At 39.7% G+C, this 18,182-nt stretch overlaps 1 protein-coding gene across 2 annotated transcripts in view; it reads right to left on the bottom strand.

The window, feature by feature from the left end:
- Positions 1-1,489: 1,489 nt before the first annotated feature.
- The window catches only part of LOC128877634 (F-box/LRR-repeat protein 20), a 46,174-nt gene continuing 29,481 nt past the window's right edge, over positions 1,490-18,182 (bottom strand). For both annotated transcript variants that reach the window (XM_054125107.1, XM_054125108.1), the window contains 4 exons: positions 14,514-14,705; positions 14,330-14,431; positions 13,004-13,219; positions 1,490-10,893 (listed from right to left, as the gene is read on the bottom strand). In XM_054125107.1, the coding sequence (XP_053981082.1) occupies positions 10,786-10,893; positions 13,004-13,219; positions 14,330-14,431; positions 14,514-14,705 (618 nt within the window). In that variant the 3' untranslated portion in view covers positions 1,490-10,785. The remainder of the gene's footprint in view (positions 10,894-13,003; positions 13,220-14,329; positions 14,432-14,513; positions 14,706-18,182) is intronic.

Raw genomic sequence — 18,182 nt, 5'->3', positions numbered from 1 at the left:
CAATCGGCTTTGTCAATACCAACACTTAGTAGGTGTTAGCAAGGCATTCAATTTGCACCAGCTAGGTGAGCGAAGGATTGTGGAAGATACTACTTATGTAGTAGTAGTAGTAGTAGTAGGACGTTACACGCTCTTTTATGCGCAACTCGGAATTAGCGTAGATGTCGCGGCCGCTCAGGAAAATTGTTTTCGTGATGATATCTTACGTTCTTTCACGATAGGGAATGTCGTTTTTGATGTGCCTGACAATGTCCCACAGGCCCACCGTAGTGGGACGAACAAGCATTCTAGGTGGAATTAATTTCAGAATTTATTTTAAACCGTAATTATTGTGTGACTTAATGTTATTTGAAAGAAAAAATTTTTAAAAAGTGGTACCGAACCTAAATCTTGGTATTAAAGAGGTTTGCTCGTAACAAAAATACAATAAAAATCAATCAATCAATCAATCAAAAAGCTTCCATTAAAAAAAGATTGGATGTAGGCCCGGGGCACACGAATGTTCGTTGAAAAAGATCTGTCATGCCATCCAGTTACTGCCACGTAAAAAGAGGCAAGCAATTAAAAGATAAGTGTTAAGTAAAGAGACGTTGTCTATGATTAATAAGTGTTATAGAAGACCAAATAAGCAAGAAAACCTGGCCTTTGACTTTTTCGGGAGAAGCTGGGACTTTTCCTGGCCGAAGGGCATTCTTAGCAGAGCAGTTGCCCTGAGCGCGTTGCAAGCATTTTACGCTAAACCCATCTTTCTTGCATAAATCTGTATCTGAGTTCCTTTTCTGTTATTATTCCGTATTCGTATAATGTTTAATGTAATTTACTCTTACATAAGCAAGGTGCTTTAGATGATGGTCACACCCTTGGTGAGTGCATCAAGAAGCAGTTTGACTGGTGTGAGCAATGCTCAGCCATAATTAGCAGATGGCAATCAGGAGAGTGGATGTGATTCTTACTTCTTGCAGGTCTTCAATCATTCAGTCGCTAAATCTTGGTATAAGTACAATCCCGCAATAAAATACTTCGGAGACCCGACAGTCATGCTAGACGATAAATCCAGTAGAACGTATGAATCCGGCGTACAATGTGTCAGCAAAAGCTCTATCGAACAATAAAAGTAAAAATAATTATTCAATACTATGAATAATTTATTTTGTCTGCGTCGAATAATGCTAGATGATTCTTATTACTTTGTTTTCAAATAAAACTTATTGTAAACGAAAAATCCACGACAGGTTGCTATTTTTTCGTACTTTTAATTGAAACAGAATGAAAAGTGACGAATACGATATAAGTACAAAGAAATGTTCATAAAACTATAGAACAAATTTGAGCTGTTTCAAGCTATGAAATTAGTTAGTTTTCAGTTTGTAATTAATAGAATATTAAGAAAACGATTCTTTTATTTCGTTAAGTAATTTGCTGTTACTTTTTCTGAAAGTTAGCAGACCTTCAGAGGTCCGTGGACCACTGTATGATAAACATCGTTCCGTTGTATGAATTTTATTTTATTTTCTGAAAAAGTACTCGTTCAGTTATTATATGGATAAATAAATAACACCTGAGTTGAACGATAAGTGTCGGAATTTGTGAAGCCATTGAATGTTCTAGATTACATAAAACTTTCTCAGTAAACTTCACAAGAATTCTTTTTCTTCGCTTATGTTAGACATACATATCGTATATTACTGTATATACATGGTGTCTGCTAAGTGTATGCAGAATACGTTTGCTATTGTTCTAGACGAGTCAAGAAATGTTATTCTCAAGGTCACTATCCCCACCGTTTGGCCACATCTTATTTATGTTAATCATATGCATTATAGTGCACATGTTCCTGAGCTTTTTAAACGCTACCAGGGCATACGATACGTGAGTTAAATATTAACACTTTATCTACCGGGCTATTTAGAAGCAGACTTTAATTAAAAAAAGAATTGTTTACAGTAGCATATGCCAATCTAGCCTGACAATAATTCCTTCATACTGTTACCAAGCACTGAACATTGTAAGTAGACAACCATCAACACAGTAAATAAATTCGAATAACTAAATACTGCAATTAAAAAGCCTATAAATAGGCTCCCGGTAAATAAAGTGTTAAAACAATAGATCCAGAACAAGTTTTGCTAATTTTGCTCCAACAAATTTAGTAAATGACTTAGTAGACCCCCAAATGACCGTCAAAATTTGGTGTGTTACATGTTTAAATATACTTTCCTTGATCAAAAATTGTCCCACATTGTTTTTCAATTCTTGATTTTTGGAAGCAGGCTCATAACGAAAGATGGTGAAGCGTTTGAGTGCCCTTTACTATTTATATGTATACACACGCAGGGAGGTTGCTTACTTTTAGCCAATTTTGCGAGGACTGAACGCGAGAGTACGTCCTTGTGTACAAATTCCACGACATGCATCGTTCTCCTACACCTTAAAATTACTATAAAAGTATACCTAATGTTCATTCGATAGTTATATTTAAAGACTTGCAACAAAAAATAATTGTAAAAAGAAGTTCAAAATGTATCGGGTCTGGTGTCATCTGGGTGAATCGATTGGCTTGTTAATTTTAGTATTAAAATAATGTGACACATTTTGCAGTGTCCCGCTCGCAATGTCGACAAAAGGTGTTGGCTTACAATTAGATCAAGAATTATCCGCTGTTAACGGTTTAGTTTAACGCATGGAAGGCAATACCACGGTTGTGGGACATTCCTTTTCAGTAAGCTTTATCGGATGCTCTCTCTGACCAAAAGGAAAGGTATACGCAGGTATACCCTGAAAGTCAAACAGTTTTGAGTGACATAGACACCATTCGTTTGTTTCATCGAGATTCGGAACGTCTATCTCATATGGACACGTTGTTCAAGTTGCCAAGGTCTGTTGGCTACGTGAATAATCTGTAAACTTTTTCGAATAACCATCAGAAATATGTTCCTGTTGTCCAATAAAATACCTGGATAGATAATGACATAATAATACATGCCGCTGGCCGGATTTACGACACTTTAACATTTCCAAACCCTTTTGCTCGTGGGTGCCACGCGGACAACCTGCATTGAATTCTGACGATATCGTACTCGATGGCTAGAATAAAGATAGTCTGGATCGTGACGGTAAGGCACTTACAATATTTTTCAAGGTATCAAGAATCGCCCAGCCATGGATATTCAGTACACTTAACCCAAAGACGGGAAGAGGATCGCTAATCGCAGTAAGCGTGTACACTGATTTAATTGTGCTGGGCCGGCGTGACCTTTTGCGGTGTCCTAAATGCTGTTACATATTATATATTTTTGATAAGATGAATATTAAATAATAATACTTTGATGATTTTTGTCATTCCTGCAAACTGAATCGTCGTTACTATAAAAAAATGTCTTGCATCTGTTGCAATGGTATCATCGTTCTGTAAAAAGTTAATCACAATCGGTGCCTTTTAATTGGATAATTTTCGTAAACCGGAGGGCCTCATAAACCCGAACCTTGCGCCAGCCCTGGAATTGCGTACTTTGAAGTCGAAGAAGTGAATAAAATTGCTGAAGATGATATGTAAGCATTAAAGACGACGATAAACGTTTGCTTGCCTATACGGTTAAAGCCATTAAAGTGGACCATCGGTTGTGTCGTTTCGTATCGAAAACCTTGACATAACTCGCGTGATAGATATCCGTTTCGAAGTGTAGCAGAGGTGGATAAAGCGACGATCTCCATTGAGAGGAGTATTTCCAAGGCGTTTGTATAGCATTCATGTGCAAACTGAAACGCTTGTTTGGTGTAATGATGACGCACGGATACGATACAATTCTGCAAGCTATTGAGCATCATACGTTATGCAGATGACATATTGGTACTTGTCATCGAAAAGGAGTGAGAGAGAACCATCTTCCTTTGCAAAATCTTGTTGGCAAGATCTTGGAGATGAGACTGGCAGCGAGTTTCCATAAAACCGAGGTTAATAGGATTTTATTCTTCTCGGTGAAAGCCACCCCCAGCCACGATCCGAGTAGGCGAGGTTTAAGCAAGGATGAGGTTGTGGATGAAATGTTTGGACTCTGGCTTTGATAGCCACTGGCGTTTCTGGGTACTTTCTGACAGTGATGGACAAAACCCTAGGCTTCGAATAAATCTGAAGTTTGCCGATATGTTTGTCTCGTTTCTTCTGTTGAACATTTTCTAGGCAAACTTCAGATTTATTCGAAGTCTAGGGTAGTACCCATCACTGTTTTCTGGCACCTGGCTCCCCGATTGGAAAGAATAATAAAATAATAATATTCTCCTTCCCAATCCAAGGGACATGTTCGCCGTCCATTTGTAGGCGTGGACCATTTGACAACCTTCCCGGTGCAGCAGAAACACAGAAGACTCTTCTACTTCGAGTTTGGGTTAAGCTACTAAAGTCTTTACGACGACTGCAATCGCAACGAGCCTTTTCATTGCCTGTCTCAATAAATCGAAGCTGGATGAATCGGAGTTACATGAATTCAACGAGGTTTAGTTCTTGCTATCATCGTTTTGCTGGTCTCACTAGCCAGGAGAGTGGACTAAAACCATTACGGTGGTCCTCGAACTTTAGATATGATAGGGGGGATTTAGAGTTGCGTGTTACGCGCCTTAGAGCTCTGCGTGGAATTCACTTTGGGCAAGCTACAGTGGGTGTAGAAAGTATTCGTACACCGATCAATTTAAAAGAAAATTATGTAAAATTGCAATTTATTAACTTATTTTTTATAAACAATGACATTCTACATATTCTCGAAAATCTCTAGAACAGACACAGTACAAAAAAATTAATTATTTATATAAAGTAACGAAATTTAAATTAACATGTTACACATTAAAATGTTGACGTTATTCGGGATGGGATTTTCTTCCATTTCCCTATTTACTGGAAATTTCATGCTTTCTAATTTGTACGAAACAGTTCGTCAATAAGAAGAATACGAATACTTACTTCTATATTTCTACCAAGTTTTCGTATTTTCTTGTTAATTTCGCAAATTATATAAACTAATAATTGTTGTTTGGACTATATCTATTCTAGATTTCCGAGAATATGTAGAAAATCATTGATTATAAAAAAAGAAGTGTAACAATACCAGAAAATCGCGATCGAAATTTCTCGACCATCGGTAGGCGAGCGGGGTCGGGCGAGCGGGGAACGTTCGCGAACGCTCGCGAACGCTCGCGAACGCTCGCGAACGCGCCCGCATAGTAACGCGGCTTGTTGATTGACTGCGGTCTGTTAGCAACGATCGGGTATAAGAATCGCTCTCGCCGTAGCGGACGGGGCATTCTTTGCTGTACTCATAGGAGAGAACGAGGTAATTACCACGGTCGCCTAATGAGTAAGGAGAGTACGAAGCCTAGCTTTCGGACGCCTTTAGCAGCTCAGGAGAGAACGGCTGGAATTACCGCCGGTCGCCTGATTAACGGGAGAGTACAGGGACTCTTCCTGGCCGCCCTGGGATGGAGAGAACGGCAGGATCTACCGCCGGTCGCCTTCCAGGGAGAGGACAGTGGAGTCACCCGGCCAAAAACGAGAAAGGAGAAACTAACCCTCTCTATTATCATATTTCATTGAGGCAAGTACTTGGAGCCCCCGTAAAACTCTAGTCATGTGCAATTGCAAGGAGTGTTGCTCTCGGATTCAATGTTACTAATGCATAAGACAACAACAAGGTACCGAACTCAATATACGCTCTGCTTGTTACATCAAACCCGTAGGTTTCGAGTCCGTTTGAGATTGTTTGTCCTCCATCATTGTCCTAACGACCGATAACCGCAACAGTGTTAGGAGAATGCCCGTTTCTTCGCTGCTTTACACTCACAATAGGCCGTAGACGATCGTTCGGTGGTGCTTGCTATTTGTATTAATGTGTTAAGCTTTCTTTTCGGTTTTCTTCGGCAACAAAACGGCTTGTAGGTTCGGTAATATACCACCTTGAGCGACGCTTACGCCAGCAAGCAATTTGTTCAATTTCTCGTCATTACGGATGGCAAGTTCTGATGCCTCGGAATGATTCTGGTTTTCTTGTCATCACGAACTGCATTTTCAGCCAATTCAGCCACTTGGACCAACACGATCAGCGTAATTCATCAACTCTCTTAAAACGTAAACTTGACCTTTCCGTGCCTCTTTCGCGTTTACTACATTCGGATGTTCTTAGTAAATTGGAGAAGTAAATTTCAAACGAATGCTACGGTATACTTCACGAAAACATCATTGCACACAGCCCGAGAGTTCTCGTCCCGTCGTCAAGATGAAGGAGAGCTATAGAACGGAAATGGTTGTTAACCCTTTGCGCTCGAGGCATTTTTCTATAGAATCAAATCAAGTCCATTTTTATAATAAATTTCTGTGAAACCAAAAACTCTACTTCGAAGAAAAACATCTACGAACATTCATGCCTCAATGTATTATTATTTCAATTAATAATCAGTTGTATTCTGATGTATGTGAATTTCAAATTGTACGTTCACAAAATCACTCTTAAATTACATATGTCGCCCTACAGGCGCCACCCGAGCGCAAAGGGTTAAACCACCGGATTGGCGCAGGTGTGCGAGGGAAAAGAACACTGAACAACGTATCATTGACGTTTCCAGGGACACGATAAAGGTTTTAGTGGTTAGGCAGTGCACAGAATCCCACGCTATCCCCGGCTTTATCCCAAAACATCAGTGATTCTTCCAAGGATTTTCTCTACGACAAAAAATCAGCCCTTATTATGTATATCGCCGTTCTAAAATGATTACAATACATCTAGTTAAATAAGCATTGCGTTAAATTTTATCATTTTCTGAACACATTGTACACCGAGTAAATATCAACCGCTGAAAGACTGAGTACCGGCACTAGCTTTAGATGTTTAAAAGCAGATGAAATAAAATATACAAATTTTGTCCGTTTGTATCTTGTTTCTTTAAGGAGTAGAACAAATGCAGAAAAAAACAAACAAACGACAACAGTTACATACATAGCAACGCATAAAACCTGTATACATTTAGAACGATAGACTGGAAATTCCGCGACAGCGAAGGTCGGCGTACAATGTGTTAAGGAAAACACGAAGGAACAGCGGAAACAAAAATGATTCTTATATTCTTTTGTAAGTACTTGTTTCATCGAAACTGTTCATTCGGAACGTTCGGACGTGTCTTTGATAGACACATAAACTAGTGCGCGCTAAATTTCAATTGCGGAGACTGTAAATGATCCGTTGGCGTTCAATTTATGCATCCGGCATGTAAAATGCTCTTAGAAGTTTATCGAGATGATCAAGGTATACGAATCGATGGATTCTTCAAACTGAAGAAACATAAAAATTAATAAGCTCGGCTTCTGATCGCGAATTTGAGTGGTTGTCCGACCTTGTCTGTTCGTGTTTCTTTATATTTGTATAATAAATTCGAGGTTAAGTTGATAAGCTGCCTCTGTTTTCATGTATACAATACATGTACATTGTTTAATAGTAATGATAATAATAATAATAATTACTTTAGTATGGACAAAATAATTGAACCGCGTGTACCTTTCAGAGGCACTCGTCTCAGCTGCCAACGATAGCGGGGGAAGTGACCTAGAGTAGTCAATATTTCCTGTCTCTCGATATAGTTATTCTTAGAAATCAATATTACCTATTACGTTTCCCGAACGATCTTCGCGTCAAGGTGATTAAACGATTTTTCCGGCGGGAAGGAGACACGCCTTGTCTCGCGAACCGATTTTCTTTCCACCACGCTTTTCTTTTGTGCATCGCGTATAACCACGACGAAGTGGAAAAGAGGCAGGAACGAACGAATTTCCACGTCGCCTCGTCGACGCGTAGCCACCTAATCGCGGAGTGACGCGAACGAGCATCCAAAGGTCCGGCGATCCGCGTTTCCGGACGCTTCCACGGTTCTCGTAACCGCCACCATTACGTAACCTAGGCTTAAAAAGTAAAAGAGAGGCCAGCAAGTCGGTCGCTGGGCCGAAGTGAATCGGTTCAACGCATTAACGCTTTGATTCGTTTTGTCAGTCTGTGCTCTCCTAGTCCATGACAAGTTAAAAAAAAAAAAGAAGAGAAAAGAAGAAAGACAAACAGGAAAAGAAACAAACGGAGATACAAAGTAAACAGAAGAGTATGTAGATGTCCGGGTCGTCGGGGAAAAATACGGTATCGTTTTTTTTTTTGTGGGAAGAGGGGGCTCGATTCGCAGGCAGACCGGTGTCCGTATCGGAGTTGGGCAGCGATTACTTCGTGATTACTTTCGTGATAATCACTCGTGATTGACGGATCAATCGGTAATCGTAAACTACATTTGCAATCTGCAATTATAAATCAGTACTTTGTAATATTGCAAAGCAAATCGTGCCTGATCATTCGTTAACCCTTCGAGTGCTGTGGTCGCAAATATGCGTCCAATGAAAGCTATCAGTGTGGGCTATGGACGCATACATACGTTTGTTAACCTTTTTGATCTCCCGCATGCTTGAGACACAATTATGTTGTTTAAAATATAAATATAAACTTTTCCATACTTTCAGTTATATTTATTACGTTAAAATATTTAAATTCGTCAATATATTTTCAAGTTAAAATTTATATTACATTTTAATATGATTAATAAAATAATGAATGTTTAAAAATAAGTATTTCGTGTGATTTAATTTGGCTTAAAAGAATTACAATTATAACGTAGTTACACCTTGTACATTCAATTGACAGAGTTCACGACAGGAAAAATGTATTTCCTCCTCAGCACTCAAAGTATTAACAATCGATCACAATTCCCGATTACGCGGTAAACGTAATCGTAGATTAAATTTTACCCAACGCTGGTTTGTGCCTGTCCGCGAATCACCGTAAAATGCATCATCTGAAACGTGCCACCGCCTAAACGCCAGCAGCAACTAAACGCGAGTTTTCGAGGGCGATGTACGCTTCGAATAGCGTACCTGTCCTCTCGTATCTCTCTTTTGAGAAGTCTTCGCTTCTATTTTGGTTAAGTATGTTGTTCGCGATTCGCGTGCTTTCGCGAAAGGAAAGAAACCCATCAGGTGGCGCTTACCATCGCACGTGTGATCTTGAACAGAACGCGGCCAGGATCTTGTTCCCCTTCTTTCTGGAGATACGGTGTACAATGTATTCTAACGAACGACGGTATCTACGGTTTCACGACGAGATTCAAAAAAGTCTGCGATTCCTACGACGCTCTCGTGTCCTCTGCGTCTATATTTTTTTGCATTTTCTGTTTCTTTATATTAATAACATTATAACAGGCAGTGTTCGTTGAGAAACTGCTACAGAAACAAACGCACACACGCACCCACGCACACATACATACGCTCATGTGAATCATCGATTGGTAGACTGCGGATTTTATGCATTTATGACATGTTAACATGAAAAACACCTGCAAAATGAATATAGAATGTACGTTAACCTCCGTTATAACACGAGTCTTTATCACGCGCTACAGATAGTGCGATGATTTATAGTGTGTTGTATATTTGGATGCGTAAATTTCACGTTTTTCCAATTTATTTTGTTATCTAAATCGCTACCAATTTTTGTTTATTTTGTTCTTTGTCACGGTCACGTGTTAAATTATTCGCTTATACGAGGAAAATTCTCGTATAACACGATTTCCTATAACGTGATTTCATAGAACCCGTAACGTATGAACTGTGTTACAAGGGAGTCTATTTAAAAAAGGACTGTATTTCAGAAAGTAACAGTAATATGAATGTTTCATTTAGTATAAGTGCATATATTCCGGAGACGACATTTGGCATATATTTTCCATAAGATTAAATGCCATGAATGCATAAAGCAGTCTATCGATTGGAAACCGAGTGGCTACGTTAACGCGAAAGACGTTCGAATGGGATCAACATTCCCCGGTGTTCGAAAAGTCTGACGTTGGACGTGATTACGCGACGCCCATCGTCGTTCGGAACGGATCGCTGCGTTTCTCTTCGATAGTAGCGTCTATAGCAGAAGAGAGGATGCATTGACTAAAAAAATATATATGTGTGTGTGTGTGTGTATATATATATACATATGGTTGTCGTTTTTCCATTATTCATTTGTTTACGCATCGGGTGGAACATCCAACCGCGAGAAATACGGGCTGGTCCGATAGACGTCGGCCCGTTTTAGGAGCGGAGCGTTTGTGAGACGCGTGCACGACACTCGGCTATGCATGTTTTAGTCGCGGTGTGTCGGTATATAACGAGTGACCGAGAAGAGTAAGCGATCCCCAGAGCGAGTGCCTGGAATTTCTTTCCTTCGCGAAACTTCGTTTCGACGCACGTAGCGAGGCGAACAATTACGACAGCGATTACGCGCGCTATCGATAAACAACGTGTGAGTCTTTCCGAGTAGAAACGATAAACGACCGCGAAACAGTGTTCAACAGCGGCGTATATAGGTACCGGGCTAGTGGTAGAGTAGCAGCGATAATAGTAGTTGATTGCAGTAGCGGCTGTGTCTGTGTGTATGTGTGTACGTGTGTGTATGTATGCGCGCGTGTATCTGTACCGTGTGAATGACTGTGATGTACTGTACTCGTTGAGTGTGTAGCTCGAACAGATTTCACGAAGGATTTCGTGATTATTCACGACGAGGCTCGTTCTCTTACTGTTGACGACGCAGGCGGCCAGCTGGAGTCTCGGCCTGGCGAACCAGAGAAGAGAAGAAGGTCCCACAATCGCCGCAACACAGCGATCACCAAAACAATGTCCACCGTTAGCGTGGTACGTCGGACGATTTACATCAGAGTCACTTGAATGCGGAATCACAGAACGACGCAGCACCGGCAGTATCGTTGCCGAGACGCGCCCGCACTCGGCGGGGGTGTTACGGGTGCGAAGTACGCGTGGACCTTGATGTTGGGCAAATGTGTCTGAAACAAATTAAAGGATGCATCGTTAATTCTTTTTGTTTTTGTTTTTATTATTAATTTGAGACGCGACGATTTTGCGAGAAAATACTGAAGGGAGCTTCGTGGAAAGCACCACAGGACAGAGCAGTCAAACACCCCCAACGTTGTGGAACGCTCATACCGAACAAGTAGAAGGAGCAAAACTGGAGCTCGAGGCATGGGAACTTTTGAGGTGATATGACACAGTCTTCCAGGCGAAAATGGTCGTCATAGGAACTTGTGAAAAGAATATGGTAATACTGGGAAATATACCGAAGGCAAATTAAATACACATACATATATACAGTGGGTGTAGAATGTATTCGTACACCGATCAATTTACAAAAAAACTTTTGTGTGAAATTGTAGTCTTTTAACTTTTTTTTATAAAATTACTTTTTTATAAGAATACTTTTTTTGGAAGACGCCGAAAAACTTTGTTTTTTTGGAAAACCCACCCCCAAGTTTAAGCCGGTCTGCAGGGTGAACGAGTAACCCCACGTCAACGCCGTTCGCGGAGTCGGACGCCCAAGTGCTTCATTATCAAGTCCCCAAAAAATCTCTTTATCCGATATAAGCAGAAATTAAGTCTACACTAATTCATATATTTTAAGTAAATCGAATCATTGATATTTATCTTGTGATGGTCAACAAATAGATATGAAAGCAGTACAGAAAGATAATTTAATCAAAGGCAATTTTTATGCAACACTTGTAAAGTTCAAATATTGGGTTTCCAATACTTGAGTCAACTTGTTGTTTACACACTACTATCAATTATTAATTTAAGCTGTAAAATGTTCTATTATGACTGTGTACTCACTCTGTCCGATTGGCCTACCTGCTTTAAGCCACCTTCCAGGTAAAACCGGTTCGTGCAGTGTTTTTACTGTTAATTATTATTTCTAGTTTATGTTAATAAATGTAATTTCTTTTTTTGCGTTTTGAAAAGTTAACACATTAAGGACCGCACATCTAGAGACTGCGTGTAGAAAACACGAGAAAACTCGTGAGCGGTCCTTAATGTGTTAATTAGATAATAAATGCGGAAGAAAAATTGAAACTCTTATTTTTTATCAATAAGTGCTTTGTTTTACTGTTTAAAGTTAAGGTATCCACTTTGTGCGGGTCTCTCCTATAGGCGATGGAGGGAATCTCACGCAATTGCCAGCCTTTTCCAAAAGGTCGGAGATGCCTTTCAAAAATTTCTTCCACCAAAAAAAAAACATATTAGGAGTAACGGTTCTGCCGTCAGTTAAATCGATCGTATACTCCACCGCAAAAAAACGTTAAGGGAAGCCTGAACATTTGGACTAGCGTGGACCCCTAGATGCGCCTGTTTTGCTTCTCACCGTGATTTCTCCGATTCTATTAGTCACAACTCGAAAAAATTAAGCTCCTTATTTTTGCTATTCTTTAAGCTTTAATTTAAGCTTAGTTGCACCAAAAAATGTTAACTTTTACGCTCATCGTGGCTTCGTAAAACTATCGAAGAAGGATACAAAAATCACTGTTTTTTGCACAAAATGTACCTTTTCTGAAAACCCATTTAAAATAGGCTTTTCAAATTTTGCATATAGATTAATACAATATTTGAGCACATTTCAGTCGTTTTATTTTCTTGCCTAAAGTTGAAAAAAAATATGAACAATCATATGCCCATGACAAACAAGGCCAATTTTTAGTACTTTCGTTTGTTTACAACTGTAATTAAACTAATCAGATTTTCAATTTGAAACTCCACCAAGTTGTATTTTAAACATTGATAAACAAATTCAAAAAAGAAAAATGACGATCTGACAAGTGGTTTTTCAGAAAAGGTATACTATGTGTAAAAAAAAACAGTGATTTTGATACCCTTTTTTCGGTATCTTTCCAAAGCCACCACGGGCGTCAAAGTTAACATTTCCTCGTACAACTATGCTTAAATTAAAGCTTAAAGAATAACAAAAATAGTGAGCTTAATTATAGCAAGTTGTGACTAATAGAATCGGAGAAATTACGGTGAGAAGCAAAACAGGCGCATCTAGGGGTCCACGCTAGTCCAAACGTTCAGGCTTCCGTTAATAATTAGGAACTAAGGAGACAGTACTCTGAGTCTACGTATGCCAGCTCTGGTGATCAGTTGACAGTCGTACAGCTCGATGCGTTCGAGATTGTGGCAGGCCTGTAGAAGGTGATCGAGGCTGGCATCTGTGATAAGGGGGCAGTTGTCCAGTTCCAGCACCGCCAGATGTTCCGCCGCACACGGCGAGAGAGCCAACTGCCGGATGCCTTCATCGGTGATCAGCTCACAGTGCGATAGACTCTATTTAAAAAAAAGAAACATCAGTTCATGAAATTAGTTTCCATATTTCTATGATCTATGGATACAACATACGCTTCCCTTGTACAAGAGCGGATCAAATATAAACGAGACTTTATTTTTAAAATATTTTGATTCAGTGTAATAAAATATCCAAGCACGTATCACTTTTCAACATAATCTCCTGCTTTGGAAATGCATTTTTCCCAGCGGATTGGAACGTTTTTAATCCCAGTATCGTAAAACGAAGAATGCTGCGTTAGGAGCCAATTGAGCACAAAGGCCTCCACCGCCGAATCGTCTAGGAACCGTTGTCCCCCTAGTGCTTCTAAGTAAGTGGTCCAAGGAGATGGAAATCGCAGGACGATAGGTAAGGGCTGTAGGGAGGATGGTCAAGTGGAGTCCATCTCGTTTCCTCTAATGTTTTGCAAGTTAGAGCTGCAGTATGGGGCCGAACGTTGCCGTGGAGAAAAATGACGTCTCGAATCGATTGGTCACGTTTTTTGGAACGATAAGCAACCTTTACCTCCCTTAAAAGCTCACAGCTCTCATAATTTATTTCAACCTGCGCTGTAATTTCAGAAAGTGTCAGACGTCGATCGCTTTCAAGAAGGATTCGAATCGTGCGAATGTTCTCCTCCGTAATGCTGCTTCGAGGACGGCGATCATGTTTCACATTTTCGACTTGTTTACGTCCTTCCTTGAACTTCTTATGCCAGGCAAACACGCGAGCCCTTGATAGTGCTTGGTCCCCAAACTGTACCATCAATCTTTGCAAAATTTCAGCTGGTTTGACGCCTTCATGGGTAAGAAATTTAATAATTATGCGTTGCGCAACTGAGACGTGCACTTGTTGCTCCGACATTGTAAATGTTACTGTCCAACTTGTCTGAACTCAACAATGCCATGCTCTCCCCACTCCTGACATCCTAAACAATACACTGTAGAAGCGGTCACACGCTCCCTTTAAGTTTACGCGATCAGAAACAAAGAGTCTCGTTTATATTTGATCGACCCTCGTAAGTTGTGACCACAAATAGCAACTACACATTTACTGTTATTATAAGAAATACAAATCGCTTTGAACGTAAAAACATTGGCGAATCAGCTTACCAGTTTCTCCAATCTCGGACAGCCCATGGCCAGGTGAATGAGGGTGGCGTCTGTTATTAAAAGGCACTCTTCCAAGTCCATCTTCTCGAGTAGTCTGCAATTCTGAAAATCGAAGGCGAGATGTTGAACAAACGATGCTGTTTAAATCGTGGCGTTTGTCAAGGACTCTGAACAGAGAACTTACTTTCGCGAGAGCCTGAAAACCTGCGTCGGTGAAGTGTGTGCAGGCGACGCACTCGAGGACACTGAGGAGTGGACAATGTTGCGCCAGCGTGACCAGGGATGCGTCCGTCAGATTAGGACAATTCGACAGGCAGACGTAATGCAGTCGCGGACACTGTTCGCTCAGTTCTCTGACTGCGTCGTCCGTTATATTCTACAATCAATCTCGTTTTTTTTTTAACCTTTCCTATACGCAGATGGTTCGTACAGATTCAACGTTGCGATTAACCCTTTGCGCTCGACGAAATTTTCCGAATATTTAACGAACTTCTTACAGTTCACATAAAATAATTCAGTACATCAATTACCACGTCAAGTGCCACGTAGGGACTAGTGCTTAACTTCTTGTTTATAACGTTTTGTGTATGTTCTGTTACAAATCTAAACTACACTAGCGGACAAGCAAACCGGAACGATTTTTCAAATGCTCATAACTATGAGAGTTTTCAACCGATTTCGGTGAAACTTTGTGACGAATAGTCTTCAAGTGTCTTCTGGGTGTGTGCAAAGTTGCATTGGCGAGGGTTGATGTGAAGGGGTTAATTCACGCCCCTAAAGGGGAGGCTGTAGAAAAACGCCTCTTTAAAACAGGCCAGGGATGACGGAAGGGGTTGAAAAATTCAAAAAAACTTTTGGGGCGACTCTCCTTGATGCCCTCTACAAAATGCACTCCTTGAATTCCCTCTCTGACAAACCCACCTCCTACCCCCTCTAAAATCCACAATTTTTTGACGACGGTCTCGATTTTGGGCTCAATGCATTCTCTGGACTCTCCTGATCCAGAAAATGCTATCACCCATACCGTGCACCCCATAGGCACCCTTTGGGTGGGTGGAACAACTCGCAAATTTTCAACCCCCTTCGTAACGGAGCACTTCCACACATCGGAGGGCGATGAAATTCACCATGTTTGTTCTCGATACGTTAAGGATGAGTGCCGAGAAGGTTCCGTTTCGAAAACTGGTCCCGGAGCTGAAGGGAGGGGGGCAGAGGTAGGGGTGGTCCACCCCTAAGCGTAAGGGTTGGAACGTTGTTTCGTTGCGTGAATTACATGTTCAACAGTCCGGTGCATCGGTGCGACACAGTTTTGATGTCTTTTTCCCGCGTCAATGGCAATAAAATACAAAAATGTCGATTTTTTTTAAAACTCGCTTCCAACATCGGGCCCATCTGTGGGATGAACGAGTAACCCCACGTCAACACTGTTCGTGGATTCGGACGCGCGAATGCTTTATTAACAGATCCCAAAAAAATCAGATATTTTTAGTCACGCTTTCGTTGTCAAATCGGAGCAGATTTGAAAGAGTAGTAAGTGGGCCGGCATTCAGAAGCGGAGCGAGGTCCTGCACCCGTACGTGGTCAGACCAGGCCGGACTCTAATTTAACGTATGAGTCATTTACTTTGAACCCCCTTAAATTAAATATACCAGAATGCAAAAATAGAGATACGCAGTCGAAAACAATACATATAGGTAAAATGATAATAAAATGAAATGCATGGGAAAAAATATAAAAACGTACAAGGAACGTATCTAGGTTTATTTTTCTAGGTACGTTCGCAAAGATATTATTTTCCATAAAAACCCGTAGTCTATTCATCACTATATTTTTACCGACGTATATTCTAGACTTTTTCTTTCGGTCTTTCGGTCACCAAATATCCATTGCACTTTCCAATTAGAACTACCGTATGGATCGATTCATTGAACCGACACACGTGCTCGCGATATTGAAAGTTGGAGAGTTGTAAGGGGTTGAGTTAGCATTGATGTTAGCCGAGCTAGTGACGGGATATCGAAAGGCAAACGTCGTAGCAGTGTCCGCGATGCTGAAGACAAATATTGTGACAGACTCTGGCGTTCATCGCGGCGCTTAACCTGTTAACTCTTTGCACTGGTGTGTTTACCCTCTATCACCGAGTTGGATTACTATCTCGCTGAACCGTCCGAACTATGACGTAATCGTCAATTGAACATCCGACCTTGAACTTCAACATTTCAATCAAACACCAAGGAAGAGGTGACGTGAACCATTCCTTTTCTGTCTTTACTCGAATAAACTGTCATATGATATATTTGACATCATCACAGACTGAATAAGCTGTATTAGTAGTACATACTATTAGATTATAATACCATTAGATAGCAATACACCTAGACCAAAGTATAATAATGTCAACATTTTATCTATTAGAAGCCTATTGATAGGTATTTTAATTTAATCCTACTGAAACCTATTAAATCTTTACTCTCCTTATATTTTTTGTGGCTATAGATAATCAACTCTAAGCACTTTTTAGGTAATACAAGTAAATTACAATTCTTTGAGAAAAGTACTCTAGTTATTCGGATAAAGTGGTAAAAAACGGAAGTAGGTCAAATGTCTTTTTAAGCTTTTAAGATGCTACGTAGCCCTACCAGATGCAAGAAGATTCAATCCGATTGGTCAATTCGTGTCGGAATAAGAAGCAATACAAAATTTTTCGGTTTTTTTGCGAAAAAAAAGAACGGGTAAAAAATGAGAAATCCCAAAATTTTTTGATATCGGGACCACCCAGGAGACATGCTCTACAAGATGCAACAGGTTTCATTCCGATTGGTCAAAAAAATAAAAAAAAAAAAAAAATATACATGTCGAATTGAGTAACTTCTTCCTTTTCGAAGTCGGTTAAATATAATTGTGTATCGAGGAAAATTGATATATAAACTTAAGTAACATTAGAAAATTAAAAAAAAAATCTGCTTCTAACGATATCATTTTTTTCGTAACGAAAAGCTGAAAGAAGTTTTATGAACATTATTTAAGAACCTTACTACTTTGTAGAATATTCACCTTCCGTTATCTTTTGTTCTGCCAGTCTTTAAATACTAATCTCAAGGTAATAAAGAAAGTATAAAAATGATCCCTTATATAGTCTCTCGTCACCTTTTTTTCCATTGTACATTGTAGAAATTGTTTCGCATTATGCACTTATAACACTTTCCGAAAAAGGAAAATAGGATCACTCGATTTGAAAACATTATACATTACGACTGAAAACAAATGCCTGATATCACTTTAAATCACCCAATTTATCGTTGCAATTATTATCATTAAGTAAATTTCAGAATCAATTGTATTTGTTGGACATTGGAGCAAAATGAAGATACGTGCTCTATTATCGTTAACGATTTAACCCTATGTGAAGCGTGGTCCTCTTCAAGAAAGTAAAATATAATACGCGTAATCGTGTAAAGGTGGTCGCGACTCGTTATACCCAACGCTGGATAAAACACTAATTAGATTTCATGAGGTTTTGTATTTTATGTGGAGGAAGAAACAAACGAAAAGGTCAATGTGTAAGAATGGTTGAGAGATGATTTAATAAAGGAGATTTACCGGTTCAAACAATTTATTATTATTCGACTTAAAATGAGTCGAAAGATAAGCTAATCTACTTGACTATATTCGAAAAAAATGGTTGTGCTTAGAACAAATTTTATAGATTAAAAGGTAATACAAAAATATATTTAATTAGGACTAAAAAATCTATAATTACTCATATAAAAAAATGAAGCCAACATCGTGCCTGGTCGAAAATGTTTGTTGATATGTTAATTACATCGACATTTTTACCGATGTAGGGTTAAAC

Source organism: Hylaeus volcanicus, chromosome 5, assembly GCF_026283585.1.
Source record: "Hylaeus volcanicus isolate JK05 chromosome 5, UHH_iyHylVolc1.0_haploid, whole genome shotgun sequence".
NCBI lineage: Eukaryota > Metazoa > Arthropoda > Insecta > Hymenoptera > Colletidae > Hylaeus > Hylaeus volcanicus.
The sequence above is the reverse complement of the archived record's forward strand: the minus strand, read 5'-3'. Positions and strand labels throughout refer to the sequence as shown.